This window comes from Electrona antarctica (genome assembly GCF_951216825.1).
Source record: "Electrona antarctica genome assembly, chromosome: 20".
NCBI classification, from domain to species: Eukaryota; Metazoa; Chordata; class Actinopteri; order Myctophiformes; family Myctophidae; genus Electrona; species Electrona antarctica.
The window spans coordinates 10324800-10342152 of NC_136801.1; the positions used below are offsets into that span (position 1 = coordinate 10324800).

At 41.5% G+C, this 17353-nt stretch overlaps 2 protein-coding genes across 6 annotated transcripts in view; one reads left to right on the forward strand and one right to left on the reverse strand.

Moving 5' to 3' along the window:
• The window catches only part of rbm33a (RNA binding motif protein 33a), a 50862-nt gene extending 48130 nt beyond the window's left edge, over positions 1 to 2732 (forward strand). For all 5 annotated transcript variants that reach the window (XM_079490050.1, XM_079490051.1, XM_079490053.1 and 2 more), the window contains exon 19: positions 274 to 2732. In XM_079490050.1, coding sequence (XP_079346176.1) covers positions 274 to 322 — 49 coding nt within the window. In that variant the 3' untranslated portion in view covers positions 323 to 2732. The remainder of the gene's footprint in view (positions 1 to 273) is intronic.
• A 7052-nt stretch (positions 2733 to 9784) lies between these two features.
• Positions 9785 to 17114, reverse strand: shha (sonic hedgehog signaling molecule a). The gene is made up of 3 exons (XM_079489350.1): positions 16773 to 17114; positions 13036 to 13297; positions 9785 to 10571 (listed from the first exon to the last, which is right to left on the reverse strand). Exons 1-3 carry the CDS (start codon positions 17070 to 17072, stop codon positions 9844 to 9846), a joined length of 1290 nt encoding a protein of 429 aa, XP_079345476.1. The 5' UTR covers positions 17073 to 17114; the 3' UTR covers positions 9785 to 9843.
• Positions 17115 to 17353: the final 239 nt, after the last annotated feature.

Genomic DNA, 17353 nt, shown 5'->3' on the forward strand with positions numbered 1-17353 from the left:
TAGGGGAGAAAATGAGTTTCATCCTGGTATTGCCCAGGCAACAAAGGCGGAACTGCCAGTCAGAGCGAAGACTGGCCAATCACAGCGCGTCATCCCCTGACATGCGTTGCAGAGACTCTTCTGTAATGAACTCAAAGACGTCGGCTGCCATGTCGTTTGTGTCCCAAAATGGCCACTGATACCCCAAACTACGTAGTGCTGCTTTAATACCACGGCTCGGTGTCAGACTAAAAACAACGCTGTTAATTATCCTTGTCAACTGTTATTACACAGGCACATGATCGATTTATCCCACATCGACGTGTCACTGATTGATGGATGAGGAGCGCGATAGAGCAGAGTGAGATCTCCTCTGATAAGAGGTGGCTGTCTCCTGATGTGTGAGGCTCGTGCGTGCAGCCAAAGGACGACATTGGACCAACTCTCTGTGTCCTTTAGCAACTCACCGAAGCTCTACGGCTCTCTAGCTCAAGCCCCAGCACAAGCTCCGATCTTCATTCATCATTTTACTGACTCCCGGACATTTACCCTAACAATGAAAAGCGTCAGCCACGTAGGCGCACACTTGCCTGTGGTTGTTGAACCAGTGTCCGGTGTTGTTGAATGGCACTGGATAGAAGAAAGATACCGGACAGTGGCTTTATTTTGTAGTTTGTTGGATCACTTTGTGCAACCTGGCATGGACAATAAAGTAGCCACAGACATGGGATAATGGTTGCTCCTCTCAGCGGTCAGGTTAAAGATTACAAAATGTATTTAAATGTTGAGGATTAAGAGTGTTTTGGGGAGTCGTCTATAATTTCCGACCCTAGTTATGCGTCTTTGGATTTGCGGCCCGCTGTTTGGTTTGGATGCCGGAGCAGTTGAGCCCCCCGTTCTCATGGAGTCCGCCTTGGCAGTGTCGTTTTCCCTTCTGTAGATGGCAGTATTTCATCACTAATGTGGAACGTTATATCCAACATGGCCTTTCAGGTAGAGATCACTCTCCAGTTTTCTGTTAAATGGCACTGCCTAGTGGAGAGCTTCTGTTAAAGCATTATACTGGCCTGACTTTGTGTTCATGACCATTTTAATGTTTGACACCGTTAAGGAGGTTGAATTCCATTTTGTTAGGGCCTCTTAAACGTAGCATTCGTTTTTTCCTAGTTACCGTTGTCTTGGGAATGGTCAGTTCTGTGACCAGAGGATTGGTGAATTCTTGCAGCGTTCTTTGCGTAATTGGGTTCCTCTGATAAACTGATGTGAATGTTCCGTTGGAGTAGTATAGGGCCCTTCACCATCAATTGTACTTCATCATTTGACAATTGCTGTCGTTTTAAATCTAATTGGGTCTTGTCACTCATACTGTGAATACATTTATGAAATCTGGAATACATTTCTGTTGGTATTTCTTTTACATCTTTTAGTTGTTATGACTTTGTTTTCAGAATAGTTCGCCTATTGCTATTCTGCTCTGCGTGTAGTGTGAAGGGAGTGAGTGTGTGAGTTTTGTAGAGTTGAACCTCTTTAGGAATATTATAACCTGAACTAGAATATGGTTGGTTAACGTTAACATACCTCATCGGTTTTTTGTTTATAGGAGATCACTAGGAATGGCTTATAAATTTCACAGTCAATTTCAGACAGTCTTGACCTAGTTATTTTGGCAATCAAAGCAGTATGCAATGTCGCACATTTGCTTCTTCTTCTCGTCCTTAAGATGGCAATTGAAATGCCTTTTCACCGAGTCAGATGGGCCCTTACTGTAGATCTTTGGTTCATTTTTCACGTGTGGAGGTCGGAGCGAAAGAGGCATTTTTTTTTTCTTTAAAAGAAATACATAGGTGGGGATGCCTAAGATAGGGGCATCCTTAAATATTTGGCACTCGGGTGTATTGGCTTAATCGTTTCAAATTTGAAAATATACTTTCTTGATTTAAAGTCATAGCCAGTAATGCTAAATTGTTTCAAAGAATGCATTGGGAAAAGAGGCGTTGTAGTCAATCGCATTCGCTTGTACAATAGTACTATATACTGTACAATACTACATTTTAACATTTGATATCAGCAACTCAGCATACGGTTGTGTCCGAGGCCGAGCATTGCATGCTTAATATGTAATTTATCAATCACGGACGGTAACTTTACTCCCCTGAATACTTTTTAATCAATTGCCAGTGACTGCTGTCTAGAAAGAATACACACAGGAAATACGTAGCATTTCCTTGACCGTGCAGTTTATAATATGGCTTTACAAGTAACAACGACAGTGTTCTACTTCTCCCCAAAACGATCACACGATAGTTTTTCTAAAGTATTTTTTCTTTTTTGTTTAATTTTTTTGTCTACATGTGTTACAGCGTGCAAATTCTTAGTTGAAAGATTACTTGAAGAATTAGTGCTACTAACAAACCCATTCAGCTTTGGACAAAAGAGGTTATCCGTGTACAGTACGCGTCAAGATGCGAGGGGGCAACCATTATCTGTGTAGTCGTGATCATGTACATAAGTAGACTAGACCTTCTCACTGAATGTTCATCTTTTCCAAATGTTTTGAGTTCAACTTTCAAAAGTGTTGTATGTATCAAAATAACATTTTATATAAATGTCCAGACAACCAACAAGTCTTTATTGTAGAACCAAAAGCAAAGAACATTGCACCACATTTCTGTTTATAGATCTATGAAAACATTTTAATTAAAGGGAGAAGAAAAATAATAATAAAAAAATATGGCCAATGTACCATGACCTTGCAGGTATTGTGAAGCCGGTTAACTTTTCTAGCCCAAAGATGTGTGTTTGTGTGTGATGTCCATGTGTCTGCCTGGAGGTTTTACGGTTATTTGTGTGAGCTGCTGATTTGTTGTCACAAGTATTCAGTACTGTATTTCACATCTCTGGCATTCCCTTGCCCCAGTTGTCAGTACTATGAGGTTTTAACAATTTTCTAATGCCTGACACACACAACAAATGAGTATTTCTAAACGTCTTATTTACAGACAAAAACTAAATATAGTGATTACACAAGTTCATTAAACATTAAGATTGGAATGCCATTGGATTTTACCATACAGTTGTGTTCCTCTCAGGAAGAAGTTTGTGCGACATTTGCAATTGACTGCTGTCTTCCATTGTCCGAAATGAGAGACTATTTTGACCAGCTTATTGATCTGTGATGTCATACTGATGTGTGGGACATGCATGCTCTGTGAATACATGTGCCCAATATAATGACTCTGTACATGAGTTGCATTAGGTAATTGTGGCACCACCCTTAATATTCTTCCTTGACCAATACATAATTTTAGTTTGAGTTCAATATGATGCAGCTTTTCTGGAACTAGTAGTACTGGATTCATATTTATCATGATTTGGGTATTATAAGTGAAGTCTTTTAATTCGGTACCCTATTATCCTATTATATCATATTTATTATTTATACACCTTAGGCCATACATTACATCGTGATGACATCACAGTTGAGAAACCAGATTGTTCATGTTGATAAATACTCATTGGGCTGGCCTAATGGGCATATGGAAATGATTAAATTCATTGGTATTCCCTTTAAATTCTTCATTTTCTGATTATTTAAATGCATACTACACACATACACAAGATTAAACAAATAATAGGATCAAATACCTTACAATTAGTACTAGATATTGAAGCACTTACGATACGATTACACACGTACACAAGGTCTAAAAATATGGGTGCACTTTTTGGATGTTACATGGTGGCTTCCTAAACTTCTTGTAAAGTTTAAGAGGTTGCATGTTTGAAAATGCTTTTGTATATTGTTAGTTGTAACTTGTTCTTATGTTACCAACTGACTTTTTTATTGGTACTGATTTTTTATTTTATTTTTTTCTTTGTTTTATTCCTTTTGTGTTTTGAGCTAAAATGATACGGTAGTCATTGTACCTCAGATATGCAATGCTATCTACTACTTTGGATGCTATGCATTACATTTTGGGATGAAATGTCCTTTCATTTTATAGTTTAGTTTAGTGAATCCCATGGATTTTAATTGAGTATTTGGCAATGCCATACATGGTAACATCATTACAAGACTGTCTTGTAATGCCAGAACAGGTTCATATTGAACCTATTTGTATCTTCATTTTAGGAAGATTAATTTACACACATAAGACATAACATGTAATAGAACATATTTGTACCTTTTTTATTTTAAGAGGATACATTTTATAGATACATTTTTACACATTCTATATACTATAACACCACACAACAACTTGGTTGGCCTAAAATACTGTTTTACCTTGACATCAGGTTGTTTTCTATTGAAAATAAGTCCTGAATTATTTGGTTGTTCAGTACAAATAGGCTTCATTGTCCATTAAGCAATTTGATATTAAGTTTTGTTTTTAAGCTATATGTTGGGGACTTGACAATCACCATCCAAAATGTCAACTAGTAATGTGTGAAATAATCTGTATTTTATTTTTTCCCCACAACACTGTTTCTTTTTATCAGGTACATTTGATGGCACTGAGTTTGATTTTGCAGGTTGGGAGCATGGTCCGCTGCTGCTGCTGCTGCTGCGTCCTCCTGAATTAATCATTTTCTCCCATTTCTCTAGGTGAGATGATCTTTACTGAAGCATAAGAGGAATGTCACAAAGCATGATCTAAGCAGTGCATTATATAAATAATAAACAAATTGTACACTTTTCTTAACTCACTTACCGTATATTTCCAAATAACAGCCCTTACTCAAATAGCCGCCCACTACCTAATAACGGCCCAGGTTCTGACACCATTTTGCGTAATAACCGCCTCGTCCAAATAACCGCCCATGGGCCGTTATTTGCAAACATGGTCAGCCTCATTTATATTATTATATAATAATGCCTCCCCAGTGTCTTCCCAGTGCCTCCCCAGTGCCTGCAGTGTCTCCCCAGTGTCCCCCAGTGTCCCCCCAGTGTCTTCCCAGTGCCTGCAGTGCCTCCCCAGTGTCTACCCAGTGCCTCCCCAGTGTCCCCCCAGTGCCTCCCCAGTGTCTCCTAAATAATGGCCCTGTGCTGGCCGGTGCAAAAATAAATAACAGCCTACTGCAAATAACGGCCTGGTTCCTTATAAACGCCCGGGGTCCGAATCGATTTTGCATATTAACAGCCCGGGCTACTATTTGGTAATATACGGTAATTTGCACATTAAACTTAAACTTTTACAAAGCTGTTTTCCAGCTTGAGAAGCAATCATGCTTTGTGACGTCCTCGTCTTTTTACCATTCTAACGGTGCTTTCAGTCCTTTTTTGCAGGATGGTGGCCATGGACCTATAACCGGAGATGTTAATTTTACCTGTGTTTACTTCCTTATCACAAACTGTATAATATGGCGAGATACTTCTCAACTCTGCCACATCAGTTCACATGTATTCTTCCTGTAATGATTTGACATTGACTAAACTTATTTTCCTTGTTGCTGCCATTGTTGAATTGAACCCTAAAGCCTGATTTCATACTTTGTCACGCGACAGTGTTGCACGCTGAGACTAGCCGACCTACCAGCTCGCAACGCATCGCGGATACGATGTGCTGTGAGCTTGTAGGTCTGCCATTCTTGGCCATTCTCAGCGCGTGACACCATCGTGTGACGGAGCATAAATTAGGCTTAAGCCTTTCATATCAAGCAGGGCGGACTACCTGGATTACCATTGTTTTTTAGCCCAGTGGATGGAGGTTTCCATCTCTGTGACGACGCCGGGCTTCTCAGATCAGGCACTTGTAACTGTAAAAGACACTCTTTTTGGCTTCCACTCCGCCAAAGTCATGCCAGCTCTCTTGGCACGCTTTGTACTATTGGATCTTTTTTGAAAAAGACACCACTTCCTCATGTTGGAAACTGTGCACCTGACAGTGACTGAAGTTGTTCAAACATGACGGCTAATGTACTTGACAAAATGACCTGAATATTGAGTGGAACTGTTGATGAAAATGACCTGTTATTCAAACTCTTTTTGAGGTTTTCATGGGTGACGTCATGAGGTTGCTTGTTTTTATGTTGTATAAGTTATTCTGTCATAACAAAGTTTGTTATCCGATGCCATGCATTGAATTGTATGTTATCAAAAAGAGATGCAGAGTTTATACCTTGTTTCATAATGGAAACTAACTAAAATAAAGATGATTTTATAAATGACAATTCTTGTTCGTCTATACTCACTTACCTATACCGTATTTCTTTTCTTGTTTTGGCCATTGAAAAATAAGGTCAAATGCTCCCATTTTAAACTAAACTAGAATGCCAATAACTTGGAATCAACAGTGTTTGGAAACTGTCAGCATCTAAACCAGTCTTGTACTGAAAAAGAACGTTATAAACCCAGACCTGGAGCTTTGGATTGTGAGATTAGGACATGTCTTAAGAACTACAGTTCTGGGAATGGTTTTGAGGCCATTTGTAGGCTACAGTAGTCTGAGTCACAGGACATTCCGAGACCTGGGACACTACCGTTAGTGGTTCTCAAATGGACCCTTGCAGGTCTTTAACTCTGAGACTACACATTATGTGGGTCCTTGAAATTAAAAAGTAGTTTGAGAACCAATGCAGCAGGATTTACTGCCAGATGCACTGTTATCACTATAGACATTTGTTGGGCAATAAAGCTACAGTTCAATCTTATAATCCCTGAATCTAGAGGGAAGGGAGCAAAGATTGCCAGGATTTTCTGCTACGTGTAGCCTACTAGCTGATGTGAACAACACTTGAGGTTAATATAATTGCAGGGGTCACTTCTTTTCTCAGTTGTGTAAGTATTGGCATGGCAAATTGTTGTTGATCCAGATCAGTTAAAACCCATTTTGGGCGGGAACCCCTTTTGGTGTTAGCATTATGTTATGCTTTAGCTATTGAAAAATAGCAGATCTACAAGCTGGCGCGCTACGAGCTTGTAGGTCTGCTATTTTTGAAAAATCGAAGAACCACTGACATAGAAACATAGCTTTTTCAGAAAACTGTCAGGATGTAGAAGACATTTTTAGAATCTGATCAGACTCAGGTCAAAATGTAAAGGTGTGTGTGTGTGTGTGTGTGTGTGTGTGTGTGTGTGTGTGTGTGTGCGCGTGTGTGCGTCCTGATGACTTCGGTCAGTACCTCCAGTCAGTGGTTGCCTCCAGAGCGGTACCACCGCCTGTGCACCATCCAGCACACCACTTAGAAACAGGGGGAGGGACGTTGTGCTTTTCCAGAGAGAGAGAGAGGCAGACTGTTCCATGTTTGCAGATGTCAACATTTGTAGAAGCCGTTCCTCAACTCTCCAGCAGACGCGAGGAGGGCCTCCGGAGGGATTAGAAAGGGGTTCTGTTTACCTGCTCTGTGGAATGCTCTCGCTCGGGTGCCTTTGTATCTCTCCAGAGACCCAAGGTCATGGCTCTGGAAGAGACGGGCCGCTTTGTCCCCTCCCAAGTTTCCACCTCACAGTATCAACAGCACAACACAATGTAGTCAACTAGGGGAGAAGGAAGTGGAATTCCTATTCATGTTACAACAGTGTTCGCAAAACCCGAGGTTCAGTTTTCCTTTATGCCTTTTGATAAATCTGCATGAGGCCAGGGTATTTCTTTTGCCATGAATAAATAATTCACTATATTAATCAGTTTTTAATAATATTTTGCACTTGTCAGGGCACTTGTTTGGTCGATGCCACTGGTTCTCAAAGTGGGGTCCGGGGACCACCAGGGGTTGTTGAGATTTCCTGGGGGTCCGCAGCTAAATTGACTGTTTAACCTCTAGTCTACAGTACAGCCTAACCCTAATTTATTTATTTAATTTTTTCTTTCATTTTGGGCTTATAGATCTGCTATTTTTGAAACATTTGGAAAGATCTTGAAGAATTATGAAAAGTTTAACAATAAAAAGCTTCCCTTGATTATTTTTGTGTGTGTGTGTGTGTGTGTGTGTGTGTGTGTGTGTGTGTGTGTGTGTGTGTGTGTGTCATCATTAGGCAAGTCTTTTTTATATAGACAAACTAATGACTAACAAACCCATGTACACCTCATGTCATGTCCCTAGTGTAAGTTTGTTTATTTCTATGATACATTTCCCAGTTTTTCGTGACAGTTGGCTCATTCATTTATTTTTTATTTGTATCAACGCACAGGGGACGGACAGTTCTCAATCTCAACCACAGGGTGTCGCTCTTGTACAATATGAGATGTCGACCTCGTTCAGCTGAATGCTGCTGTCAAGTGACTGGCGTATTATCAATAAGGCAAGTTGCGGTAATGTTTTATCAATTGCCTTCGCCTTAGTGCTTGTGCTGTCGTTTGATAGAGAAATCTGACCTCACCAAGCAGACAGGACTGCCGCTGTGAAGCAGATTTAAGACTGACAAACACGGTTCTGTTTAATTTGTCTGCAGGTTTTTCAGAAGTTATTTGCGGAGGGCAAACCTCGTTAAATTTGACACGGGGTCTCAACATTTCGCAAGCATGCTAAAGGTATAGTTCAAAGACTTTTCTGCCAGTAACACTATTGAACATAGTCATACCTGGCTATAAGTTATTTTGGCGTGAAATCAAGAGGCCTGTATGCTCGAGTGGGATTTTTAATGGGAAACTTCCTGTCGATTTTCTACAATGAGATGAAAGTTGTGGGCTATTCGTTAAAATATTCTGGATAATATAGTGTTCATGAAAAGATAAACACTGCAGGTCTTAGTATAGGTTATATAGACCTGTATATCTTCATAAATGAAGTGAATAAATAAACTATTTCCCCATAAATCATATTCTCACTTCATGGTTTAGGCTATAATAGCTTGAGACAAAGACATGTAACAACTGCAGTTTTGAATATTTTCTTTATCTCATTTTGTAATAAACATATAAATAATAAACTCTAGACATTTTTGACACATCTTCCTGTTATGAAAGTTAACTGGTATGGTCTTCTTTGCTATATATACTATCCAAACTGTGCATCTGCCGCATGGTAATTTCTATAAAACTATTTCCCTATTACAAAATATGAAAAGAAAAATACATTTTAGTAAATTTTACAGGAGTTACTTATTAATTTATTCAACAAAAAACGTTTTTTTTATTCTACTTATACTGTTTGAATTGCCAGAATGTGCAGTTTATATTTTCTCAGAGAGGAAAGAAACATAGAAAAGAGAAAGTAAGCAGAGGATGTAGACATGAGGCAGAATATCTGTCCCACTCTGACAACTTAAATGAAACAGTCTTCAAAATAATAGAATTCTTAATAAACAAACAAAACGCCAGTACAAGATTTCCAATACTTTTCCCAACTACTGTATTTAAATTAAAATATATTCTCAATATCTTACACTATTTCAAATAACGAAATGTGATTCGGTAACGATCTGTCAAAATCTAATTTACAATTCTGTTGTATAAAAATATAATTTATGGAACCCCGCGCGAAGTTTGTTCAGTTCTCCCCAAAATATAACAGTCAGTTTGCACACACAACATTATGCACAAGAAACATTACAACCTGTCAAGAAAGTTATAGCTCCTTTCCTACACAGTTCTTCTTTCTCTTTGCACTTTTTTTCTTTTTACTTGAGATACATACAAAAATAGATTATGCACAATTTGCCGCGTCACACCATTTTTAGAATCCATCTTGTGTGACACCGGCAGAGTTCGCATGAGAATAAATTATTCAAAGAAAAACTGTTTTAAGGCTCCATTCATTCTTTGAAAGGGACACATCATGTAAAAGTCACTTGAAATAAATATCCCAACTCCGCTGGGGGGCCTTTGTCTGTCTTTTTCTCGTTTTTAATCTACTATATTGTTTCATCGTCCTACATTAGTCTTGTGTTTTTTTTGTTTGTTTTGTCCTTTTGTAGTAAAAAGGTTTTCAACTCGAGTACATTGACATCCCAAGTGGATGAATCGTGTGGCTGTCCAGTAGCCATGTTCCTAACTCGTATAGAACCTTGGAATACCAGTGCACCCCGTCCTTCTGTGACGTCACAAGGGACTGTGGCGATGATGATGATGATGATGATGGCGTCGAGAGCAGCGAGGAGAGCCAGTGGCCGAAGCGGACCGGCGCCAGGGCCCAGTGCGCGAGGCTGTGGTCCTCGATCACCGCGTAGCACGACGCGAGCACCTGGTCCACCACGATGGTGCCCTGCGCGGTCAGCGGCGCGAAGGAGCCCTCGTGCTCCCGCGTGGAAATCCGCCGGACGGCCACGGCCTCGAGGCGGCTCCGCGCGCCGTCAAACACGAACACGCTCTGGCCGGGCCGCACGTCGCTGGCGAACACCGCCCGCGTCGTGCGCGCCGGCGCCTTGTCCGTGGCGTTGCTGTTGCTGTTCCCCCCCGCGACGAAGAGGAGATGCGCCGCGGTCAGCGTGATCTTCTGGTCGGACTCGGTCTCGATCACGTAGAACTCTCGCATGGACACCTGGTCTCTGTCCAGGAACATGATGAAGTCGCTGTAGACGAGGCTGCCCTTGTCGTCGGCGGCCAGCACCCTGTCGCCCACCCGCAGGTCCTTGATCTGCTTCCTCCGTCCATCCTGGAGGGTGACAGACGCGGAGCCTGGGAAGCAGCCGCCCGACTTCGCTGCCACCGAGTTTTCTGTGGAAATAAAGGATTATTTATTCGTTTTTGTCAGTCGAATGAAAATCTATTTATTACAGGCTATTGTATTATTATCTGCCTTTGCATCGCAGTGGGGCCATATGCACAATGATACCTGTTTGGCTTCTCCATGCCAAAATGTGTATTGGCACGTCTGAGGCGAGTAAAAGCTGAAAGCCCTTGGCTCATCTATTCTTAATTAAGAAAACAATAAAGCGCGGGGCATAAGCTTGTGGATTCCAACTACTCTTGGTAAAGAACTCTAACGCCTTTCCCAGCTCTTCCTATATTGACTCAGGTGCAGAAACCCCTATGCGACAATTCACACAAATAGCCGAGACTCTCAGAGAGAGAAAAAGAACGGCCACAGCTACTATTTACACAGTGAAGCCACTTTTCAAGCCCCTCTCTCTCTTGTAGATGTAGATTTGAATTTAAATGAGGGCCCAGACTTTAAACGCTTTCTGTTGTGTGCGACATCAATGTCCCCCTTTCTTTCTATCACATCTAACTGCTTTGTTGACAGTCTTGATGACAATAATTTGGGCCTCGGCAGAACTCATTCCACATTCCACTCTCCATCACGCTGTCCTTGGAACACAGAGTGAGGGTGTCCTGCTCTTAATTTAGGCTTTTAATCTTTTTTTCCTTCAGATTCATGAAATAAGGTGATAATTTAAAACCTGGTTTACTCCAACGAATTCAACATTGTTCAGCCAAATCCCTTTGGTATAAAGCCGCATGACCCCCAATGACACGTGGGCTAGGGCCTGCCATGATCTCAAGACGTGTGTCCTGAATTATAAATAAGGGATTTACAATAAACTCGGAGCCTCTTAGAGGGAATATACACCAAAGATTATCTGACGTTAACTTTTAAAGAAATAGCCTCATAAAGTTGTATAACCCAAGTAATGACATTATCATTTATATCATGTTATACTATATAGAGCAATTAAGTTGTCGATTATACTGTTTTCGATAAAATGTAGCTTTGTCGAAACGAATATTCTTAGATTTATATGAGAAGAGCAGATAGAAATAAGCCTACTACATCTCAGGCAAGTTTGAAGCTATATCCTTCGCTTCCCATTATCTTTGTCTGACTTTTATTTTTTTTACTTCTGCTGGTGTGCAAAAGAAAAGTGTTTGTTCCCCAATAGGTCAGCAGTGGTGGAAAATGTAGGCTACAATTTTCTTTTTACTTAAGTAAAAGTATCAATACTGCATCAATACTGCAATGTAGAAATACTGCAGTTACAAGTAAAAGTAAAAAAACGAGTAAAAATACAACAGTATTGGCATCAAATATACTAAGTACCAAAAGTAAAAGTACTCATGCAGAATGTTGTTTCACAAGTATTAAAATATTAATATATCAGATCTATAAGCTCTCAGCATATAGTTTTTAGGGTTGAAGTGGTTAATGTTGTTTTGTAACAACAAAGTAACTAGTAGTATAGGCCTATTAGAGTTTTCTAATAATTATGGAGTAAAAACAAATAGTACAATATTTGACTCTGATATGTAGTGGAGTATAAGTAAAACAAATATTGCAAATTGCAAACTCAGGTAAAATAAAAAATACTTCAAATTTGTATTTAAGTAAATGTACTTAGTTACTTTCCCCCATGCAGTGCACTGAAGGAGCCTTGTCAGACCTGGTGGTTCCCTCAATGAGACAGTGTGGGGCGATGTAAGATCAGGAAATACGCGACGCTGCATGAGATATGATGCCAAATGCCAATAACACGATGGAACGTGTCCGTGCATGTGGATTTAATTACAAAACCAACGGTCTTATATTGGACAATTTGGCAAATAAATTAGTCTATATAGGGCAAATAATTTACTCTATGGTCCAGGCTTTAGTAGGGCAAGTTAGGCTATATGTCAAAATTATAATATATCTACTGTGAATCGATCATTGGGACTACTTGTTAATGTGTTAGGAACTTTCCCAACTTTTATATGGCGTGGAAATAGCCGACGACTTTAGTTAGGTGGTTTTGGCAAGGATTTAGCTGACCCAAATATATATAATATATAGACTAATAGTACAAAAATAACTATTTGCAGAGGAAGAGCCGCATGTCAAACAAACAAATACATTTCAATAGCCATTCCTGCTATGCGGGCTTATAATTAGATTTTTGTGTCAGAATTCACCCAATTATAGGCATGCTCACGTGCAGGTATATGACTAATGTCAGACATTAGACATATATACTAATGGAGGAAAGAGACAATCCTCTATACCATTTAAATTCCATCCAAGGGCCAGTGGAGATCCGACGTTTTAGATGTATAAGTACATAGGCGTGTTTCAAATCAAATGTGTAATTGTAGCCTTTGTGGAAATTCCACGTTCATAAATCATATACTTATCGAGTATCTTCTTCGTGATGGCTATTTAAGGTGTTTTTCTTACATATATGTCTGATGTCTGAATGAGCCCTACCTGCTTTGACAGAGCAGTGGATGTGGGCTTTAGACTCGTAATAGACCCAGTCGAATCCGGCCTCCACCGCCAGTCTGGACAGGGTGCCATATTTGCTCTTGTCCCTGTCGGAGGTGGTGATGTCCACGGCTCTGCCCTCGTAGTGGAGGGACTCCTCGAAGTGATGGCCGTCCTCGTCCCAGCCCTCGGTGACCCGTAGCTTCACGCCGGGCCACTGGTTCATGACGGAGATGGCCAGGGAGTTCAGCTTGTCTTTACATCTCTGCAGGGGAGGCAAATAGATCAATTAGTCAGCCCATTATAGCCTATAGAAACCAGCCGGTTCTCAATCTTTGTCCACGTCAAGGACCCCCAAATGGATGTGTATTTGGCTAAGGCTAAAGCTATTTTCTGGCGGAGTCCGAGGGCACATCTCGGATAAGAAAGCTGCTGATGAAATATTGATAAGTCACCGCATTCGCTTCACTGCATGGCCTATAACATATGGATCTTAATTTGGTCTTGGATGAGGTTGGACGAGGTGCGACCAATGCCCCTTCTTTCTCTCAACACACACCATGCATGAATTGATATAATCACAAATTCATGAGCACGAATTAAGGCCGCAAAAACGATGAGTCGTTTGTAAGTTACTTTCAAGCTGTCTGTATTCTTTGAATAAATAATTGATCTGCAGATGATATGAAGCTGATCTTCAGCAGCATGCATGCTGGGGTAAAAACGTGGAGTTTGTCATTCGAGTATTTGCCCTGCATGCTCTGAGTGAAGATGCTTAGCCTTCTCCAAGACAACTGCTCTCGACATAATATGTCAAATAAAACACCACAAAGAGTCTTTTCACTGCAACGGGAGAGTGAAAGTTTAATTATCCCTGTCCTGCAACGTCGTGGGACGTGACATGCCTACTTAAATCGGCGTGTTTAAGGGGGCTTTTCTGTGCTTATGAAGAACTTTGAGCACAAAAACAAATATCCAAGAACAGTATATAGGACATGTCATGCTACAGTAGGCCCGTGCGCGTATATGCGTATAGGCCTACATTTGCCACCCTTTAATTGGTCATGTTCTTATAGGCCTGTGTGAATGTATAGCCTACATACGAATATGTCCAAATTTAAACCGTGCAAATGCTCATTCGTGTGTCAATGGTGTAACAGCAAAACGGTTTAAGAGAACAAGTGATTTAAAAACCCGTTTAATCGTTTTGTAAAGACCCAGCCAGCACTTGTAGAATGTGTTGAATAAAAAGGGCAATATCTCTCTCGCCCTGCACATTCTGAATGGGATTGTCCGAGTCAAGAGAGCCATAAAGCTTTAAACTATTTATTAATTAATTAGGTCGTGTGCCGCAAATTAAGCCAAATTCTGCTCAGCCACCATGAAGCGCAGCGGGACGCCCAGGCCAGCCCCGGCGCTTTTGTATTCAACAAGCGAGCCTCACCCGCAAGCAAGCAGCTCCCTGCTAATCTCCCCACAAACGAGTCGGTTAGAGAGGAAACACTTAACAGGTATCTGTCAGTGCAAACACCCTGCCAGCCCATCTCTATTCCACACACCACTGCATTCATATTCATTTGCACGTTTTGTTGTGGCTGATCGGTTGACGTGGCGTCGTCAGGCTCATTTACTTTATGTGGCAACTGGCACAAAACCGTTAAAATATTGAAATGACCCGTTCCAAAGCCGTTCTTTAATATAGTTCTCGCCCGGGAGAGAGAGAGCTGCCTGTCTTAATCCTGGATGCTGATTCAAGCGTTCACTCCAAACCAGCCCGCCGCCGGGTATCAAGTTTTTATAGGCTAAAGGCTAGACTGCATTGATTTTGTGCCATGCATCTTATGAAACCACAACAGACACATGTTCCATCTCTTTCATTACAGTTACAGCTGCGGCTTTGCACAGTCAAATCTGTGATGACAACGATTCGTATACACACATAGACTATCAGCCTTTCCATTGTATCAACGCATACAGTACAAAAAAAAGGGCCACTGGATTCATGCGTAAAAAAAATAAAAAACGTGGAAAAGCACATGGACTTCTGGCACAGCAGAACACCCACGTGACAATGCTACTGCATACCGAGTTATACAGTGGGCGCCTTTGCAGGTGCATGCCTGCCTTTGTTAGATTTTAAATAAACAGCCATTGCGTCATCAGCTGATCTAATGTGAAGTAATAATGAAGCTTCGATTTAAAAACTAGCATTGCCTCCTTTTTTTGCTGCCCAAAGGTCATACGTTCATATTGTTGCTATAAGTCCATGCCCTGCCTATAGTGAAGGATGCCCAGCAGTCCATTTTACGCAGGAATCGGATGTCCACATACATCCAATAGCCTACCCAGTACCCTGCATGGTTATATATTGTAGCCTGCACATTCTTTACGGTTCATGTGCTATATGAGCAGGCAGCAATTAACAGGAACACGCAACTATTCTTAAATCGAGACGACAAGGAGGGATCCAACATTGATAGCGTTGATATAGGACCAAACACTTATATGCTATTATTGATATATTTCTATTTGTGTGGTTCAGCAGAGACCCTATATAAGACGTAGAACAGAGAGAAGGAAGCAGAGATGTTCAGACTGCACGCACAGTGAATATTTAATCGGAGCTCGTGCCCATGATGATGGCGCGAGGTATACGGTTCTGGGACTCCAGCGCGCGCTTGCATGGCTCCATCATCGTCGCACCGCTCTCAGTCCAGACTGAGACGTTAAGGTGGCCGCGCTGTCATCGTTGCGCAACATCACCCCCCAGGCGCCTGGATTTGTTGAAATTGACTGCTAAAATTGTGCTATACGTGCAGGTGTTCTGGAGCCTATAGATTAAAATAATATCTTCAAAGTCTCGCCTGTGTAACATATATATACAGCCAGGCCTATACAACATTTGTCATTAATTGCACACTATAGTCGCGGATTGTAAACGATATCTGCACACAGTACACACACTGGATTGTGATAGAAAATGGGCCAAAACCGATGCTATTCCATCTTTCACTTTGTAAACAAATGCATTTACCCAAGGCATGGTCTGTGCGCCTTATATTCACTGATTGGCAGCATGCCATGCACCCATACTGATACTGTTCCGAACATTCAGATAGAAATGTCAATGTTTTCACGCACCGCTACACACCATGCGGAAGGCTGAATTACAGTAGCTTATGTCTGAATGAGCCAAACCATGCATGCAGAAGAGCGGCTGTTTTGAAGCGCTGCAGATTGTAGCCTATATACTCCCCATATATTGGGGCTAAGAACTGAGAGATAAATGCAGTCCAAACCAGGTAGAATGTAAACCTTAAATAGGCTACAAATCGTGGAATATCTTCAGCATCCTATCCTTTTGCATGCACACAGTGGTGTGCGCCTAAAAGAACAACTAGGGCCTCTCTCTCTCACACACACGGATACAAATATAGATATGAGGAGAGGGCCACATTAATATTTCAATAAGCTGCCACAATCATCAAGGCCGCCTGTCCTGACTGCCCGCTTGCACATCGCGTCTCCAGTGCGATTCCTATATTCGCTGGGGGGGGAGAAAAAAACCTTGTAAAACTCCCATGCTGTACCAGAAAGCCTACATAAATACACTGAAGTTTAATGGGCTCAGGGCTGAGAGTTCAGTGCGCATTTCGGCGTGACGAGCAGGTCATTGCAGTGCGCAGTGATGGTGCGTTTAGGAGATGGAAAGGAAAAAGGTATTCTTTCGTTCTTTTTACCTGAGTCATTAGTCGGTCGGCGCCCGTGTTCTCCTCATCCTTGAATATGATGTCTGTGTTATAATTGGGAGTTAGTTCTTTAAATCGCTCCGAGTTCCGCGTGATCTTGCCCTCGTATCGGCCGCTCGCTCCGAGCGTCTTCTCCGCGACGTTCGGGATGAACTGCTTGTACGCGAGAGGCGTCAGCTTCTTCGGATGTCTTCTCCTGCCGTAGCCCCTGCCCGGTCCACATCCCATCCCAGAGGACACCAGAGACAAGCATACCAAAACCACCACCACGATTCTGGTCAATAGCAGCATGTTGGGTTGTGTGTGTGGGTTTTTTCCCCCTCTTTTTTTTTTCTTTTTCCCCCCTGAAGATTTAAAAAAGACTCATATAGCTTATCAGCCGGCGGACGTTTCTATATCTTCTCCCAAGCAGCGCTCGCTTCTCGTCCGCTGCCACAATGTCCTTGTTTCCTCCTCTAGTGGCCGAACTGCCTGATCACTACCGTGGCAGGTGCGGAAATGAACGCCTCAGCGGAATGATAACGGGGCACATTGAAGGAGGGTCGCTGTTAACGTGGAGGGGGGTTTAAAAA